Here is a 17339-nt window from a genome sequence, read left to right on the forward strand (position 1 = left end):
CACGCACGCACGCACGTGCGTGCGTGCACACACACACACACACACACACACACACACACACACACACACACACACACACACACACACACACACACACACACACACACACAGGCCTTGTTCTACTGTATGGACTCTGACCAAACCCAGGATATTTGGTTTCTCCAATGTGTTGTAATCCTATAGGGATTGGTGCTGCTAAATATAAAAACTACAGCCCCATACTTCAATCAGGGCAGATGCAATCTGGGCCTGGTCAGGAAGGAGTGGGTTGCAAACACACCAGACTGGGTGTGGTGGCTCATAGGTCAGGCACCACTTGTCAAAACCACTAAGGTCATAGGAGAATAGAATCTACAGCAGTGGTTGTTTGATTTAAAGACCCCCATAACTCTGAGAGTTTACAAATGAACCAAACAATTGGAACCAATGAACCAATCAAATGGATTTGGTTCCATTTGTACACTCTCAAGAGCTACAGACCTGTGAGGGTCCATGTGGAATCCCCTCAAAGAACCATGTTGGCTCCCTGGACCCCACTTTGAGAATCACTGATCTATCAGTAAAAGCAACTCTCAGAGTTACAAATGCATAAATTGTGTCATGACTGAAATAGGTTAATATGTAGGCCACAGATAATTAGACTTGTGCAAGATGTCGCTACGTACTGTACTGTATGTCACCACTTGAAATTGTCTATCAAGACTTACCAATTCTCCTTTGACTTGTGACATCTACTATTTTCATTCTTTCTTAAAGTCCCTGTTTGACTATTTATCTTTTTTCCCCCTTCAACCCTTTGAAAAAACAATTTAAAAGATTGTAGGAAATGTACTCGAGAAGACCCATACAAATTGGTCCGGACCCATTGTTCGGGAAACACTGTAGTGTAAAAGTTGTTTTGTTTTTTACTAGTTACCAGTGTGGTGAGATCTTGGGGTTCCAAAGCCATAGCTTCCTCCAGGCAGCATGCTCTTCATCCTCTGAGCCTCTTCTGGGTGGTTGAACCGGAAGAAGGTAGACTGACCAAAGCACAGCATGCACCCTGTCAGGCCAAATAAACATTATGTGTAAGGAGGAGCAGGTGTGTTTACGTAGCAGAGTAGCACTGCATGCCTAATGCCTCCCTTTGCAGTGTTACCACTGTCGCAAAATAGCTTGCTCTGGGTGGAATCTCTGTCGGTCCTTTGCTCTACATGTAAAGTGTCTTGAGACAACTTGTTGTGATTTGACACTTTGAATTGAATTGAATTGAATTGAATTGAATTGAATTGAATTGAATTGAATTGAATTGAATTGAATTGAATTGAATTGAATTGAATTGAATTGAATTGAACCACCCACGTGGTTACATGCTGCCAATAAATTTCACTTAATTTGGGTGGAAGGCAGCCAAGACATACACTCATTCAAATTATAAATGTATGTTTACATTTCTGCTCATACTAAAACAAACAAATAGGCATACAGTGTTGCTGATGCAGAAAATAGCTTTGACTATCAGCACTCAAACTCAGCTGCTCAATATTTATGTGTAAAGGGGTTTTACAGGTAATCCAAAACTCCTGATGATCCTGCACATAATCTTGCTGGGTAACATGAATCAATGATACATAAGTGACTTGTCGTCGTCGCCCCCCCCCCCCCCCCCCCCCCCCCCCCCCCACACACACACACACACACACACACACACAGTTCTATACGTGGTGCTTGTGGTATCTACTTTTAAGCTGTATCATTACAGAACAATAGGTGATGGATGTGTTCAAGTCCACTTTTACATTGCGACTGTAGAATGCATTGAATGTAAACTACAAAACAAGCTAGCATGTGGCCACAGAACAGGTGAGAGAGAGAGGGCATGTGATAAAGCATGAGTCTTAAGAGACTGGACGCCTCTTAGACAGGGGCAGAACATAATGCTGGAATGAATGGAAGAGAGGTTCAGCTTAAAACAGTGGTCAGAAACATGACTATCATGGAGTCTGTTCAATTAATTATAACAAACACACGTTAGCAGTCTAAAACACTGTAAAACAAATGGATACAAGTAATAATAATGGCCATATCCTATGGATGGATTATATCTGTCAAACCAGCAGGAATATAATAGGCAATTTAGTTGACGATCAATAATGAAGTCATTTGACTCGCGTCCATCTAATAATCATGTGACAATGTCACAATGACATCAATCATTTCTCTTTTTCCCACCTATGTATCCATGCTTTTTTCCCCAATTGGCCTACCTTGTAATTGTATAGTTCCTGAAAATCGTGAATAATCAGCAGAGATGTTGATTCATATTTCTCAGCATAGTCCTCCCTTAATCCAAGGCTTGAAATAGTGTTGCTGAGCAGTTGCTGCCTCCACACACGCTAACTCAGAACTCTGCCTCAAATGCTGTTTGCAAGGCTTGTGGAGGTGGGGGCTGAACCGGGGGAGGGGGTGGGGGGACATGGCTGGCCTTTTATGAGGGCACGCCACTGGTAGTAGAACAAGGGGCTGTTTTACAATTGTGTATCGTAGTTACACAATGGTCTCTCTCCTCTTTCTCTCAACGTTGAGCTATAAAACATCATCATGCCATCAAAGGAGACTTCACAGTAGTGCAAAACAGCCGTGATAAATTCCAAAAAAACACCCTTGATTATTTGCTTATAAAAAACGATGGTCTAATTAGTTGGCAACGAATTTAGCCATACATTTATCATTCGATTAGTTGTTACAGGCTTATTATAGGTTCCTAAAATGAGTGAAATAAACAGGATGTTTGTTTTCCCTAATTCAACAACCACAGAATATTGATCCATCCATGTCATCCTATTGATGGCATAGTAGGAAAAAAATAATACATCTTAATAAGGTAAAATAATAATAATAATAATCATCATCTTTAGAATAATTTCAATATTGCAAATACAGGTAGCCTAGTTGTCTATGTTTTTTTGTGTAGTGTGTGTGATGGTGCTACCTTGTGTCAGGCGAACAGGCTTGGTGACTGGAAGGCCATCTACAGAGCACTGGTTTCCACATGGGTGCAGGGTGATGCAGCCTGCCTGCTTTTCAATGTAGCAGTGCTGAGCAGAGATGCCTGCACCTTGAAGAGGGATGTCTGTACCCTCACTTCCCAATGTATTCCGCCCTGCAACAGTAGGCAACACATGATCATTCACTGTAGAGATTTACTGGCCTTGAGATGTCTTTTTTAGAAGCCACAGACCAAGTACCGATCTCATATGAGGTCATGGCCGCAAGACCAAGTTACAAATGGAATCAGACTGAACAAGTGCGAGGGAGCTTGAATGGGAAACAACAGGTGTTCACCCCAAAGACAATCTTAGGCTGGCAGATGACAGCATTATAGGTTCACGTTGACCCTGTTTTTGTCCTTTTGACCTCTAAAGTAAACTCTTTAACTAGGCATTTCACCTATAGTATGTGCTGCATAGATGGCAACAGAGAAATCACAGAAATGGATAGAATTGACAGGTATGTTGTAAATGCAAATGACTGCTGTGAATATGATGCATGTTGTATCTGTTATAATCTCAGAATGATTTCAGTAATAAGACGTGTGTGTGTGTGTGTGTGTGTGTGTGTGTGTGTGTGTGTGTGTGTGTGTGTGTGTGTGTGTGTGTGTGTGTGTGTGTGTGTGTGTGTGTGTGTGTGTGTGTGTGCGTGCGTGCGTGCGTGCGTGCGTGCGCGCGCGTGCGTGCGTGCGTGCGTGCGTGCGTGCGTGCGTGGGGTTGGGGGTGGCAGGGCTGGCATTGCAATGTCTGCATGCAGTTCACAGAGAAGATTGTGTGCCCGTATTTAGGCCAGGTGCTGGACACCAAGGCATCAATGCAAGGACCAAGGAGAGGATAAAAACATCTGCAGTTTCTGCACACTTTTTGCCATTAATAAAAAGTACGTTCTTTGGAGCTATAAAACAGTGTGCGGATGTTTTTATCCACTCCAATGTCTACATGCAGTCACATACATGAACCGCATGAACTTGAACTGAATGCTATGATTCTTTCTCGTCAATGTATGACTTAGGAATTTGTGTTGTTTGCTTGTGAAAGGTCCAACCTGTGTTAGATCTGACTGTATATGAATAGCATTCCTTGTGAATACTACTACATCATATGGCTGACAAGATTACAGATTACATCACATCACAGAGGCCAGAGAATGTACACCGTATGGATGAACAGAATCTATAGAGCTTTTTATATCATGTCATCATACTAGCTTTGTTCAGATACACGGCACACACACGTGTACGCGTGCACACACACACACACACACACACACACACACACACACACACACACACACACACACACACACACACACACACACACACACACACACACACACACACACACACACACACACACACACACACACACACACACACAGAGAGAGACCAACCTACAGTATCAGGGCTCACCTTCCTGCAGTGGTAACAAGGTGATGGCTGTGCTCAGACGACCACTTCCCAAACTAACCAGGTGAGGGCGCTCTGCCTGGACCTTCAAAGACTTGCCAGTCTCAATCAGGTCCAAAGGGGTGCTCTGTCATCACAAACAGGTGGAAAACCGATTTTGCTCAGACACATATGACGTAAATTCTCCATTCATTGTCAATGGGAATTTTGTGTAATTCCCATTGACAATTCGTCTTACTTTGTGTAAGACGAAAATCTACACTAATAGCTGAATATAGGAGCCCCTCAAAAATGTATAATACGGCACCGCTACTACACTACCCGATCCTCACTGTACTACACTACACTGCATTAAGTGCATCTATGTTAATATTAATGTCTGTTAAGTAAGCACATATCTTTGGATATGAATATGATCAGTAACAATTGTATACATTTTTTCAAATCAGGCCCAAATGTTGACAAATGCCAATGTTCTAGTTTGAGGACAGAACATGCATGTTATCTTGTGTTGGAGAAACTGGTTCAGAAAATCTCCCAACTACACTCAAAGTATATAGCCTGTATCATGACTATATCTAGAGTACAGTGTATACTATATCATGACTGGTACAGTACGTAGAGTAAAAGTACATTGATTCTGACTGCGGCTCCTGGCGATCCACCCTGGATATTCCAGCTCTGTTTCCGTGGTTACTGACCTAAAAGCTTAAGCATATGTATGTACGGTATACTGCACTTGAAGTTGCAGGAGTGGGTAGGCCTACATAGTAACTCCTTAGTGACCTGTAAGGGTCCATTTGGTTCCATTAGTAGTACACAGTTCTGAGTTTAACACAGGCTGTTTATTGTATAGTATCAAGTAAGTTTAATCAACCTGTGCAAAGTAACAAGAGTCCAAAGTAATGTGTGTACGAGAGATACAGTATACTGTAGTATAGCCTAGACTAGAGAAAGCAGTAGCTGGTCATGTACTTTTATCATAAAAAAAAAAAAACGTAATCTGCTTAAGTTTGGGTTGACTTGAAGCTCTGTTGAACTAAAAAGGAATCACCAACTACAGACTGACAACAATTAAAGGTCACTGATCACTCACCTGTAAGATTTGGTGTGTCTGTCGGCCATGCTCCACTGTATTCCAGTTCACACGGTCCATGTCTGCTGAGTTATCAGTGAAACCATCTGACACGTGAAGATCCTAGAGCATGCACCAGCAATACACATAACAGACCAGTGGGAATTCTGCCTCTACAGCAGCAGTACAATAGGAACAGTGCTCTCCTTAGAAACCCCTCTGTCCCAATTATAAGCCATGTGACAAGGCACACAGTCAGAACTGTCATAATGGGTCATTGTTTCCCAATAACAAGCAACACAACAGGATACATCAAGAAGTTCTGAAGTTGACATTATTTTACAGTTGTAAACTTAAGAAGGTTGCCCATTTGTAGAAGCCATCAGAAAGGTATTACAGTAACTCTATCTCTACTGCCACCTTCTGACAATAATGTTGGCAACTATTTCACTATTTGCTGCTCCCGAACAGGGCCCCAACAGCTGTTACTGTATGTGATATTGTCATACTGTGCCATTAAAGGGATTATAAATGGTATTATGCAAAATGCAAAAGAAGTGTGTAAGGTAGAGTATACCAAAGGTGGTGTGCTGTAGTGGTGCTTTAGTGTAGTGGTGTAGTGGTTCTCAAAGTGTGTGTGTGTGTGTGTGTGGGGTGGGTGGGGGGGGGGGGGGGGAGGTTCTAGGGGGTCCCCCAGCTAAATATGTTTATATGACCAAAATATGATATATTTTGATATATATAAAAATTGGTTTAACCAATTAAGTTAACCCTTTTTGTAGGCTATTTGAAAATAGCCGACCTACAAGCTAACAACGGCTCAGGAGGTAGATTGGCCTGGCCGTCTTGGAATACAAAGGTTCCAGGTTGGATTCCCGGCTCCTCCTGGCAAAGTGTCGAAGTGTCCTTGAGCAAGACACTGAACCCATAATTGCTCCTGATGTGCAGGTTGGTGCCTTGCATGGTTTCCTCCACCATCGATGTGTGAATGGGTGAATGTGAAGTACAAAAGCGCTATATAAATGCAGTCCATTTATTACCATTCAATTCCATTTAACAACGCATCCTGATGTGACATTTCTTTGAAACATTTTGGAATACGTTTGAAAAATTGTTAACATCAAAAATCTTCTCTTGTTTTCAGAGGGTGCATGTGTTTGGTCCGACTAGTCATTGGTCCGAAACACGACAACCCACCTCAAACCCTAACCTAACCATAACCACAAGCACGGGAGCAGGCGCTAGTCCGAGGTGCGGACGCATGTCGAACCGATGCTCCATCGGACCATAGTATGCCTCCCGTTTTCAGATAGTAGACTGTGTGGTCAAGTACATAGGGGTCCATTCCTTGACATAAAAAAAGTTTGAGAACCACTTCTGTGGAGTAGAGGTATACATCACTACTTCCTCTGATCACAAGTCACCATGACTCATGGCTCTCACAAGCACAATGGTAGACAAACCCCACACTCTCAGACAGATGCTACAGATTAGTTCCAGCTGTGAATACATGATCATCAGCCAAGGAGGAAAACAACCACAAAGGACTAGACATGCCTACAAACACACACACACACACCCACATACACACCCACATACACACCCGCACGCACACACACAGACACACGTGCGCGGGTACACGCACACGCACAGATGACTCATCATGCCTGTCAGCTACAAGACGATGGCCCGTCTTTTCTCACCCACAGACAGGGGTGCTGAACTGGGAGAAAGCCCTCAATGGTTCAGGAGGCCCAGAGCTGCTCTGGAACTCAGCATAGATAACAGGCTAAAATTCTCATAATTGGCATCAGTGAAGGCTAAGTACACCGATGGTAAGGACACTCGTCCATGCACCTTTAAATTATTTTCTTGAATGCGTCATTTTGGCCAGTTATTTTTGTCAAAAATGTCAGCGAACAGCGATTACTTTAAAGAGGCACTGAGTAGCATTCTGCTGACTGTCACCTATACAAAATAACTTGGAGAGCCATATTTAAGTGACATATCGTTCCCTAACCCCAAGGGGCGGCCTAATGTAGGGAAAGTCTCTATAAGCAGACTTATTGTCCAGACTTATTGTCCATCAATGGACAATAAGTAATGATAGAGTAGGATTTTTTTTCTATTACGGTAAATAACAAATATTAAACAACCCATAATGCCAAGGTTTGTAACTTTCTAGCTTAAGGTTTTGTTCAACGTTTCAATTCAAACTAAAAAATCTCTACATTTGCCTGTGGACTTTCGTGGCGGCATCGGCGTTCATTCAGCCTGTGATGTCACTTCAGATGAGGCAGCTGGGTGAAACCACAAGACTTTATCTGACAATGTGAGTCTCAGTGGGTCCAGTGACCCAGAGAACAGAACATCCCACTGTTCAACTGTGACACCGGCCCCTACTCCACTACTATCAGCCCACAGCCTGTCAACACTGGGCCGGTTCTGGGCCAAATACACACAAGCAGACTCCAGGACAGAGAGAGGGACAGGCACGATGGTGTGTCACACACACATGCACGCAAAAACACGCACGGACGCGCCCACGCGCACATAAAACTCCCACAAGCCTCACTGATTTTGTGCACACACCCAGCTGAAGACATAGTTCCATGCGGCTTTCCTCTGTAACCTGTGATTATGGGGGCAGTTCAGCCCTTCAGGGTTGGTATTGGCTTCTGAAAATAGACACAACCCGCCACATAGTCTGGTCTGCTACTTTTAAAGAGAAATTACTTAAATTTAATATAGACTGGGATTGGGCATGGAAGGATGGACAACAGCTTAAAAAGCTTTAAATATAAAAACAATTGTTGAATACTTTAACATCCAGAAATGAAACCCCTTGAAAAATGTCTGTGAAAAAGGTTAAAATGCTGTAGTCGTGTATACAGTACTAGTGCTGTTGACAGATCTTGTCAACAATTTACTGTATTCATTGTACTGTATGATATTATGCACTTACCATTTCTGTACTCGTAGAGAGTCCAAATAGAAGCTAGGTCCACAAAAAATTAATCCAAAGAGCAGTGTCCACATTATTGTTTATGTCTCCTTGCTTACTTCATTCACACTGAGGAGCTCCTCTGCTATTTCCCTCCTCCCCACCCCCATGCCAGTGCAGAGTTACACCCCTGACACGCGGCAGAGGGGGGACACAACCTCAGAGGTGTCCTGCCAAAATTATGGTCTCACTGCAGAGTAAAGGTCACAGTGTCCGCCTCTGTCCTCAGACTTTCTTTACAAACAATCCCCATGACCCCCGATGGGTTAAAGAATTTGACAAATGCACTTAACTCCAGTTTCAAAAACATTTCAGAATAGCCAGCCCAAAGGTCAAGTTCAGACCGTCTTCAGAGAACGGAAGGGATGAACTTATTCTCATGGGGTGGATGCCGTTGTTCAAAGATCAGATGGGGACCACACACCAGAAGATCAGAGTTTGGGAACCAATCACTGCATTGCACTGAGCATAAGGACACATCTAGAATGATCAGAGGGTATTAGTAAAACAGACACTGACTGAGTCTATGAGGTTTGGGGTCCAGAGTGGAAATGTATGGACATGTGGCGTAGAAGTATAGAAGTATATGTGTCGTTTCTTTCAGCTTCCTGTTCTGTGCGTGCTGTTGACAAAACAAAGGAGGGGACTTTCCAATCTGGAAAACTGTTGAATAATGATTTACAAGATGACTTAGTGTTGCGGCATCACTGGAGCTGGGATACACAAATACTATGTTCCACAGGAAGTGAGTGAACATGTGAGCCATCTTTTCAGAAGTCCCACAGGAACAATCTGGCTGGAAGAGAACAAGTGGGGGAGAGAAAGTAGAAAGAGTCACTATTGATCTCACCAAGTATTTTCCCATGTTCAAGGCCCAAGATGAGAGGCAGGAAGTGGAGCAGATGAATATTCATTCAGGGACATGAAAACAAACAAATAAATAGAGACTGCTAAGTTACCAGATGGGCTTCGTCAAACGAGGCCTACGGGGCAGCACTGCAGCAGGTAGCTAGGTTTCTATGAGTCAACTTCCATGATGACTCTCAAAGCGATGGAAGTTATGGAAGTGGGGGTGGGGAGACAGCTGGAATAGAAGCCCTCATGTTTGCTCAGAAAGTTTACAGCTAAATACCAAAATAAAGGAAACATTTTCCAAGGGTGGTCTTCACTGACCTTCATCATTCACATTGACAGTGGGTGGCTGGTGAAGGTGTTGAAAAAGCAGAGGGAAATGCTTAAGTTGAATGTCCATAGCCTCTGGCTATGGACCACCCACTGTGAAATGGCTTAAAAATGAACAAACCAAAAACTAAAATAGCTCAAAAGTGAGACTGTAGAATGTTATTTCCACTATTCAAACATTTGAAAATGAATATTTTGGAAATGTTTTACAATAATAACATGCCATTGGATCCTCTCTATTTGGTTGTGTGTGTCTCTGTTTGTTTGTTAACAACTTGAGAATGGGTTTTAAATTCAATAACACAATCATGATCACGGTCGATTCGAGAAGGGATATATGAATTTTCATGAGACCTGGCAGGAATAATCGGTAAGCTTCCTAAAGACCTTCTTGAGTTTTGGGTTAAAATGTAGGAAGTTCAAGGTCACAATGAAGAGACGTATAATAAGCGATGCGGGCAGAGTTTGCACTTAGTGCCAGGTGCATCTGCACACCATAAAGAACCCTATGGATGAGTGAGAAGTCTGGTTGGCAACAGTGAGCACATTCATTAATCTCAGCTTTGCTGTCTCCTGATGGTGTTCTCTGATCAGCCTCTAATGGAATCACTTTAACCCTGGCATCCCAATCTATAAACTCACAATGCTTGTAGATTGGCTATTTTCTAAAGTTTTTGCACAGTTACAAAGCTTCCTATAAGTGCTACAGGCAAACTGATCTCCCACACATGAAAGTGGCCATTCATGAGCCTACTGGGTTTGGACCATGATCCAACTTTTAACTTTTGCTCTCTCTCTCACACACATTGCACACCGCAAGAGTCCTCTCATGAGTCAGAAGAACCATGGTGTGACACCTGTGTTATTTGGTTTATGCCGTAAAACTGGGGGCACATACAAATCTCTAACATTTGCACGCACGCACGCACGCACGCACGCACGCACGCACGCACGCACGCACGCACGCACGCACGCACACACACACACACACACACACACACACACACACACATATATATATATATATATATATATATATATATATATATATATACACACACACACACACAATGTGAGGAATAACTGGGCCATGTGAGACTAGAACCCCCTAACACACACTGGTACAATAGCCCCATTCTTGCTTTCCATCTTTCAGCCACCCTCCACTCCCACCTCCCTCTCTCTCACACACGCACACATGCACGTATTGCACTCTTGCACGCACGCACGCACGCACGCACGCACGCACGCACGCACGCACGCACACACACACACACACACACACACACACACACACACAGACACACCCCAGCTTATTGCAATACACAAGCACACATACATTTGCATAAAACTTACCGGAGCTGGTTAAGTAATTTCTTCCAGTGAAATGGTAAAGTCCAAAATTCCTTCTAAGAGACAACGCATTCTCCCAAGTCATAATATGAAAGATCTCCAAGCTCCATCCTGTAATCATGTCCTTAATGTCTTGACGTTGCTTGCTGTTAGGTTGTTGAAATGCTCAGAAACTCATTAAAGATCTCCACATCATCACTCCCTCCATCTGTCCCCCCTCCTCTCTCTATCTCCGCCTATCCCTGCTTTTTCTTATTCATTTGCATCATCCCACTCTGTCTTTCCCTCATTACACTCTCTCTCTCTCTCTCTCTCTCTCTCACACACACACGCACGCACGCACGCACGCACGCACGCACGCACACACACACACACACACACACTGAGTTAATACAAGGCAGATTTGTTCTCTTGCTAATCATGCTCAAACCACTTCAAGCCCTAGCTCAGACCAGATTTAATAACTATTTTACAGGGGGGTTTGTTGAGTTGGATCAAAGTCTGAGGTCAACAAAAACAAGTTCCCTTAAATGGTCATTTTTGCATACATGTGTTCTATTTTGTCGCAGCTTTATGCTAAGCTATTTAAATTCTTAAATAGCACATTTCACTGTGCTGCTCATTTGATATATTTTCCCTTAAATTTCAACAAGACAATTTGAGTGGATATCCCATACCGGTAATTTCACTGAGCTGTAATTATTACAATCTGATATGATGTCCTGTGTGTGATAATGTTGTATTAATGCATTGCTGACTTTCAGTCTCTCAACAAAAGTGAAAGGGTCATTTCAATACCAATGCTGTGCAAAAGTGCAGGTGCATAAATCTAAGTTCTTCAGGGTATTTTGATAGCGTGGCTCCTCAGAGGCTAGCCTCGGAAACCCAGACGTTTTATTTCCTGGAAGAAAGAAACTCAGAGGCAAGCATCTAGAAGAGTGTCAGTCTGTCTTGTCTTTCTGTCTGTGTGACTGTCCGTAGTTGGTCCATAGCTAATCTCGCAAACTGCTGGACTGATCAGTGCCAATCTTGTGCACACTGCCAGTAGGCGATAGAATTAGGCTAGGGACTATTATTATTGCTATTATTTGAATGTTTTTTCTAATAATATATGCTACTTTTTGAAATATTTATGACTATAATGTTATATTGGAACTTTGGAAGTCAATGGGGCTTGGTTCGGGCTGAAACCTTGTCTACATTTGGAGTCAAACATACAACATGGATATGTCACAGACGACTGGTGTCATAGATTAGTGACTTCATGAAGTCAGACACACTGTCCCTATGTGGATCCTGAGATTCAATTTAATTTAAATATGAATCGCGCCTCTGCTGTATTCATGACAGATTCCAAAGAAGTTGGAATATCATATTCTTAATTCTTATGAACTACTTGCCACAAGTCATATTCTTAAAACTACTTGCCACAAGTCAATGTAAATGTACTTGAGCCTTTGACTGAGCAGAGCACCAGTGTGGAAATGATAGTCAGCACAGCCAATGGATATTGAAATATTTCCTTCCAGAGGGAAATTTTAGCCATGTCTGTTGATCCTGGACACTTTCCTGGACCAGAGTAATTGGTTTCGTCTGTACTGGTCTGGGTTCAAGATTCTGGTGCGTCATGCTGCTGCTTCGGCCCCAACTGAAACAACCAAAACCAACACACATCAGTACCATGTCCTATGGGTGTCCATAGGGACCCATGTCTGTGATATGTGAGTGAAACAAATGTTCAAAACGAGGAGCAAATGTTTTGAAAACACAAAAAAGCTAAAATGAAAACCTCTGGAATTGCTGCCATTGCTAACAATCACCAGATGCCATCTCTTTCACATCCCAGACAGAAGAATTTTGGGGCTGACCAAATATGACCTGAGAGCGTAGCATTATGTGGATAAACATTTGACAAGATATAGATTCTCAGGATAATTTCTCTCACATATTCCATTATTTGACATTAAGTTGTCACCACTCTGGAGGAATTTTCCATTGATGTTTGTTTGGGACGTTAGGCCCCGGCCTTTCTGGTAAATGGGTCCACGTGAGGAGTCAAGGCTCAATATAAGTATTCTCTGCTCATAGTTATGAGAAATAATTATCTCCGCCGCAGACCAGAATGGCCGGGAGGTGGAGATCATGGTTTTGTCTGGCTATCTGTCCAGATGTGTATGTGTGTGTGTGCGTGGGCACGTGCGTCTATGAACAGCTCATCTCAGGCACCACTGGACCGAACGACATGACATTTAATCTACACACACACCCTGCACACATCCAGTAGGCCAAGGAAGAACCTACACCCGGAATTTTTCAAATTGGCCTCATGTTCTGGCTATAACAAGCCGCTTCGCATTTTGGCCTATTACCTTATTTGGGCCTTTTATAAAAGCTTTTATTTGGCCTTTGAGTTGAGAAGTTTCTTAACCCTTCCTACGAGACATCACATAGGGGGTGCCACAAATGTCACAACTGTTTGTTTCAGAAATGTGATCCCTCCCACCACCACCACCAAATTAAGCACACATAGGCTTCTTTTCCACAGAGGTTGAACCGGTTCAGTTATTTTTTCACCCCAAACCAGTTCAGGGTGTTTCCACTGAAAGTGAATTGGTTCAGAACCCTAAAAGTTGGTTCGGAACTGGATCAGAAAGCACCATGGTTCCAAGAATCTACAAAATAACCAGTTCTAGAACAAATTATTTTGGTGGAAACGGGGCCATAGTCATTTGACAATGACCGTTCAAGCAAGGTTTTCATACTAAATGCCTGTAAATGCATGTGTGAGCACTGAGCAGGATTAACCCGCACCCTAACCCTTTTTCTTAAAAACCCCAGCCAAATATCACAAACACAACATCCAATCATACCCATATTGCATTTTGGAATAACACAGGCATCTTTACTGTCCATCCACCCATCTTCAGCGGCTTATCCGCGCCAATACTGTCTGTCAGTCAAATTCCTGCCGTAGCTTCCTTGTGTCCTGATGGCTGCACCCGATGAGTCACAAAGCCCTGGGTAGGCAACCAGACCTGGTGAAGTTCTGTTCTCCGAAGAGCATACTTTTTTAGGCTGGACTCAAGAATGATTCGCTCCGTTCGGTGGACTTTTTATCAACTTAAGTAGCAAACAGTGGACATGAGTTGTCTAGTCATGAAGATGCAGGCTTTCTAGGATATAGGCAAGTAGTATTAAGACAGTACATTTACTTAAGTAGTGTCCTTGTTACTTTACTTGAATATTTCTTACTATTTTTTATACTTTAAATAAATTCTACTCCACTACCTCCCAGTGCAAATATTGTACTTTTTTTTACTCCACTACAATTATTTGACAGCTTCAGTTACAAGTTACTTTGGAGATTAACATTATTGTTACAAAACATATACATACATTAACAACTTAAGTGCTATTTTATGCAGCTTAAGCTAGTTTGACAAATTTATGAAAAATAAGTGTACTTTTACTATAGTTTAAGTATATAAGTATAGTTTTTCTCTAGTCAAATCTTGAAAACAGTAACAGAGTATTTCTACATTGATTGAGGCATTGCTACTTTTACTTAAATCAGAGTACTACTTCCACCCCTGCTGTGTTTGTTACAGCATTTTCACTTGACATTGTACCCAAAAGCTTGTTATGGGTGGCAATGACAATGAGAACCTCAATTCCATGTCTTTGCTACCACCTGGTGGAATGCTGATCTCAAACCATGTACAGAAGACTCCAGAACAATATAAAGTATTGCCTGTATAGTCAGTGTATATGAAATAGAATGACAGTGTTGTGGAGTTATAATGGATTTTTCTCTATCTTGAAGGGAATAAAATTACATGAGACATAATGTCACTTAAGGAATTGCACTCAGTCAGTGGTGGTCTAATAATTTAATTGGTAATGACCGCAGACAGAAGCAGGAGTTGTGTTATTAAATATTCATGTTAATGCCATTATTGCTAGGTTAGGATAATTCCAAAATATTTGGGAGTGCACTATTCCTTCTTTAGTAATGGTGAAAGCAGGGGAATTTAATTTGATTCACCTTACATCACACAACCTGAATATGTGCATTTATAGTTTAAGATATATTCTAGATTGTGGACAGATTGAGTGATGCACCTGTGTCATAACTTAAAAATGATTTAAATATCTGATATGATCTTGTGCTATTTTGCTGAATGAGTTTGTTTGCTAAAAGGAAACACCGGTCTGCTACTAACCGTTACTGAAGTAAGGCAGCACAAGCGCAGAAAGCCCATGAGTGAAACTATATTAGGCTACACTGAGCAACATGTATCAAACTTTGCTGCTGCCACAAACAGCTGTAGTCTAAATTGTAAACACTTCCTATATCAATACCTTTGTAGGCTAACAAGAAAACATGTTCCGAGTTTAGATGATCTATTCTGCAGAGCAAAAATGCTTTTCATTGTTAGACTTCACGGTGCACCAATCAACTCGGTACATAAGCTATGCATATCATTTACGCGCTGGGGGTTGGCAAATAAATGAAAGTTGTCACGTCGTCAGAGAAACTACCTCTACCAGTCGTAAACGTCGCAGTCAACGCTGTTGCACCCAGAGTAGCATCACGTCCAAGACGGTGGCGCCAGGGTACAAAGTAAATAGCAGTATGGTCTCTCCCTTGCAACACTCATTTAGGTTAGCACATAAATCCAAAGCAGCAATGTTCACCCAGGACTGTAGGGAATTCGTGCAGGACATTGTCCACGCAGTCAGTTAACGTCAGTGCACAGAACAGTTAAACATCACCCAAAAATTACCATATTTTAAAGCCTCCCGTAAACTCTTAGTTTAGAACCAATTAGTTAGCTTAGCTACATAGCTTAAGTTGAGGAACAACGCTTTACTAGTGTAACGTACGTTAAAATACAAAAGTTTATTCAAAAACCAGGCACATGACCAACATAATGAACATAAAACAACGGCACAGTTTTGCTCTTTCAATGAATAGCTGGGTGGCCCTTAAAAGGGCCGTTGGGGTATAAAGTTTTGTCCGTTAGCCTGCAGGCTAATACTCCTGCGACTGAGACGAGGCCTTCTTTCCCGCCTTGCCGGCGCTCGGTGCGGCCTGTCCGGTCTTCTTGGGCAGCAGGACGGCCTGGATGTTAGGAAGGACGCCGCCCTGGGCGATGGTGACTCCACCGAGCAGTTTGTTCAGCTCCTCGTCGTTGCGCACGGCTAGCTGGAGGTGGCGGGGGATGATGCGGGTCTTCTTGTTGTCGCGGGCCGCGTTGCCAGCCAGCTCCAGGATCTCAGCGGTCAGGTACCTGCGATAGAGTAAATTGATTCAGATTTATCATACTATATTGTTGTCATCACAGTTTCTATGCTGCTACATGGCCCGAGCAGCCCAGCCAAACAAAACTATCGTTTTATTATGCACCTTGTATATTTGAACGTTTTTTTAAATGTTGTGATGAATTGAAAACGGAGGACCCTGGTGTAAACAAGTCTTAGTGTTTTTCTGTTTTTTATCCTCGTAGCAGTTGTTGTATTGACTTGTGCTTTCGTTTGAAATATAATCTACATGCTGTGAATACAAATGTCAACTTACTCGAGCACCGCGGCGAGGTAGACTGGAGCTCCGGCGCCCACACGCTCCGCATAATTCCCCTTCCGCAGGAGACGGTGAACACGGCCGACTGGAAACTGCAGTCCGGCACGGGAGCTGCGGGTCTTGGCCTTAGCACGTGCCTTTCCTCCGGTTTTACCTCTTCCAGACATGGTAGGTTACTAGGTTCGGTTGATGCTTGATATAGTTATTTATCTTATCTGCACAGATCCTTGCAAAAAGGCAACAATGAATGCGACGCGTGATGCGGAAAAATAAGACAGACACCCGTTGTATATAAACGCAAGCTGTTGTACCGCCCTAGATTTTGATTGGCTGTTTAAGTCGAACGCGCTACGCCATTAGCTTTGGAAGAACACGTGGGATAGAGATTTATTGGACAAAATACTCTCCCTTAATCCAAACACGTTGCAGTCTGTGGAACGACTGAATTTGATTCGTCGGTACTTTTCGTCCTTGTTGTGAATGGCTCGTGTGCATGTCCATCAAGTAAGGTAGAAGTAATGCGCCAGTAGTGAAATTTCCCTCTAGTTTCAAAGTTTTGGCGGCTTCATGTTGTAGCTCTGGTCCATAGCTCGAATGCCTTTGCATTATTAGAGCTGTTTAACACTAGAGGACTCAGAGCCTTAGATATAGACTAAATTGTTCTAACTAAACAATTGCCATTAAGACATGTACAACATTTGACTGT

The 17339-nt window shown here is 42.6% G+C and overlaps 2 protein-coding genes across 2 annotated transcripts in view; both read right to left on the reverse strand.

Annotated features, from left to right (window-relative positions):
* Positions 1 to 8571, reverse strand: part of phldb1a (pleckstrin homology-like domain, family B, member 1a) — a gene marked incomplete at its 3' end in the record, with an annotated part of 34061 nt that extends 25490 nt beyond the window's left edge. Inside the window, exons 1-5 of the mRNA XM_079507996.1 lie at positions 8476 to 8571; positions 5532 to 5633; positions 4439 to 4562; positions 2972 to 3142; positions 917 to 1042 (exon numbers count right to left, since the gene is read on the reverse strand). Of these exons, the coding sequence (XP_079364122.1) occupies positions 917 to 1042; positions 2972 to 3142; positions 4439 to 4562; positions 5532 to 5633; positions 8476 to 8478 (526 nt within the window). The 5' untranslated portion in view covers positions 8479 to 8571. The remainder of the gene's footprint in view (positions 1 to 916; positions 1043 to 2971; positions 3143 to 4438; positions 4563 to 5531; positions 5634 to 8475) is intronic.
* A 7362-nt stretch (positions 8572 to 15933) lies between these two features.
* Positions 15934 to 16917, reverse strand: h2ax (H2A.X variant histone). The gene is made up of 2 exons (XM_079508083.1): positions 16631 to 16917; positions 15934 to 16343 (listed from the first exon to the last, which is right to left on the reverse strand). Exons 1-2 carry the CDS (start codon positions 16798 to 16800, stop codon positions 16085 to 16087), a joined length of 429 nt encoding a protein of 142 aa, XP_079364209.1. The 5' UTR covers positions 16801 to 16917; the 3' UTR covers positions 15934 to 16084.
* Positions 16918 to 17339: the final 422 nt, after the last annotated feature.

The sequence above is a fragment of the Electrona antarctica genome, assembly GCF_951216825.1.
Source record: "Electrona antarctica genome assembly, chromosome: 8".
NCBI lineage: Eukaryota > Metazoa > Chordata > Actinopteri > Myctophiformes > Myctophidae > Electrona > Electrona antarctica.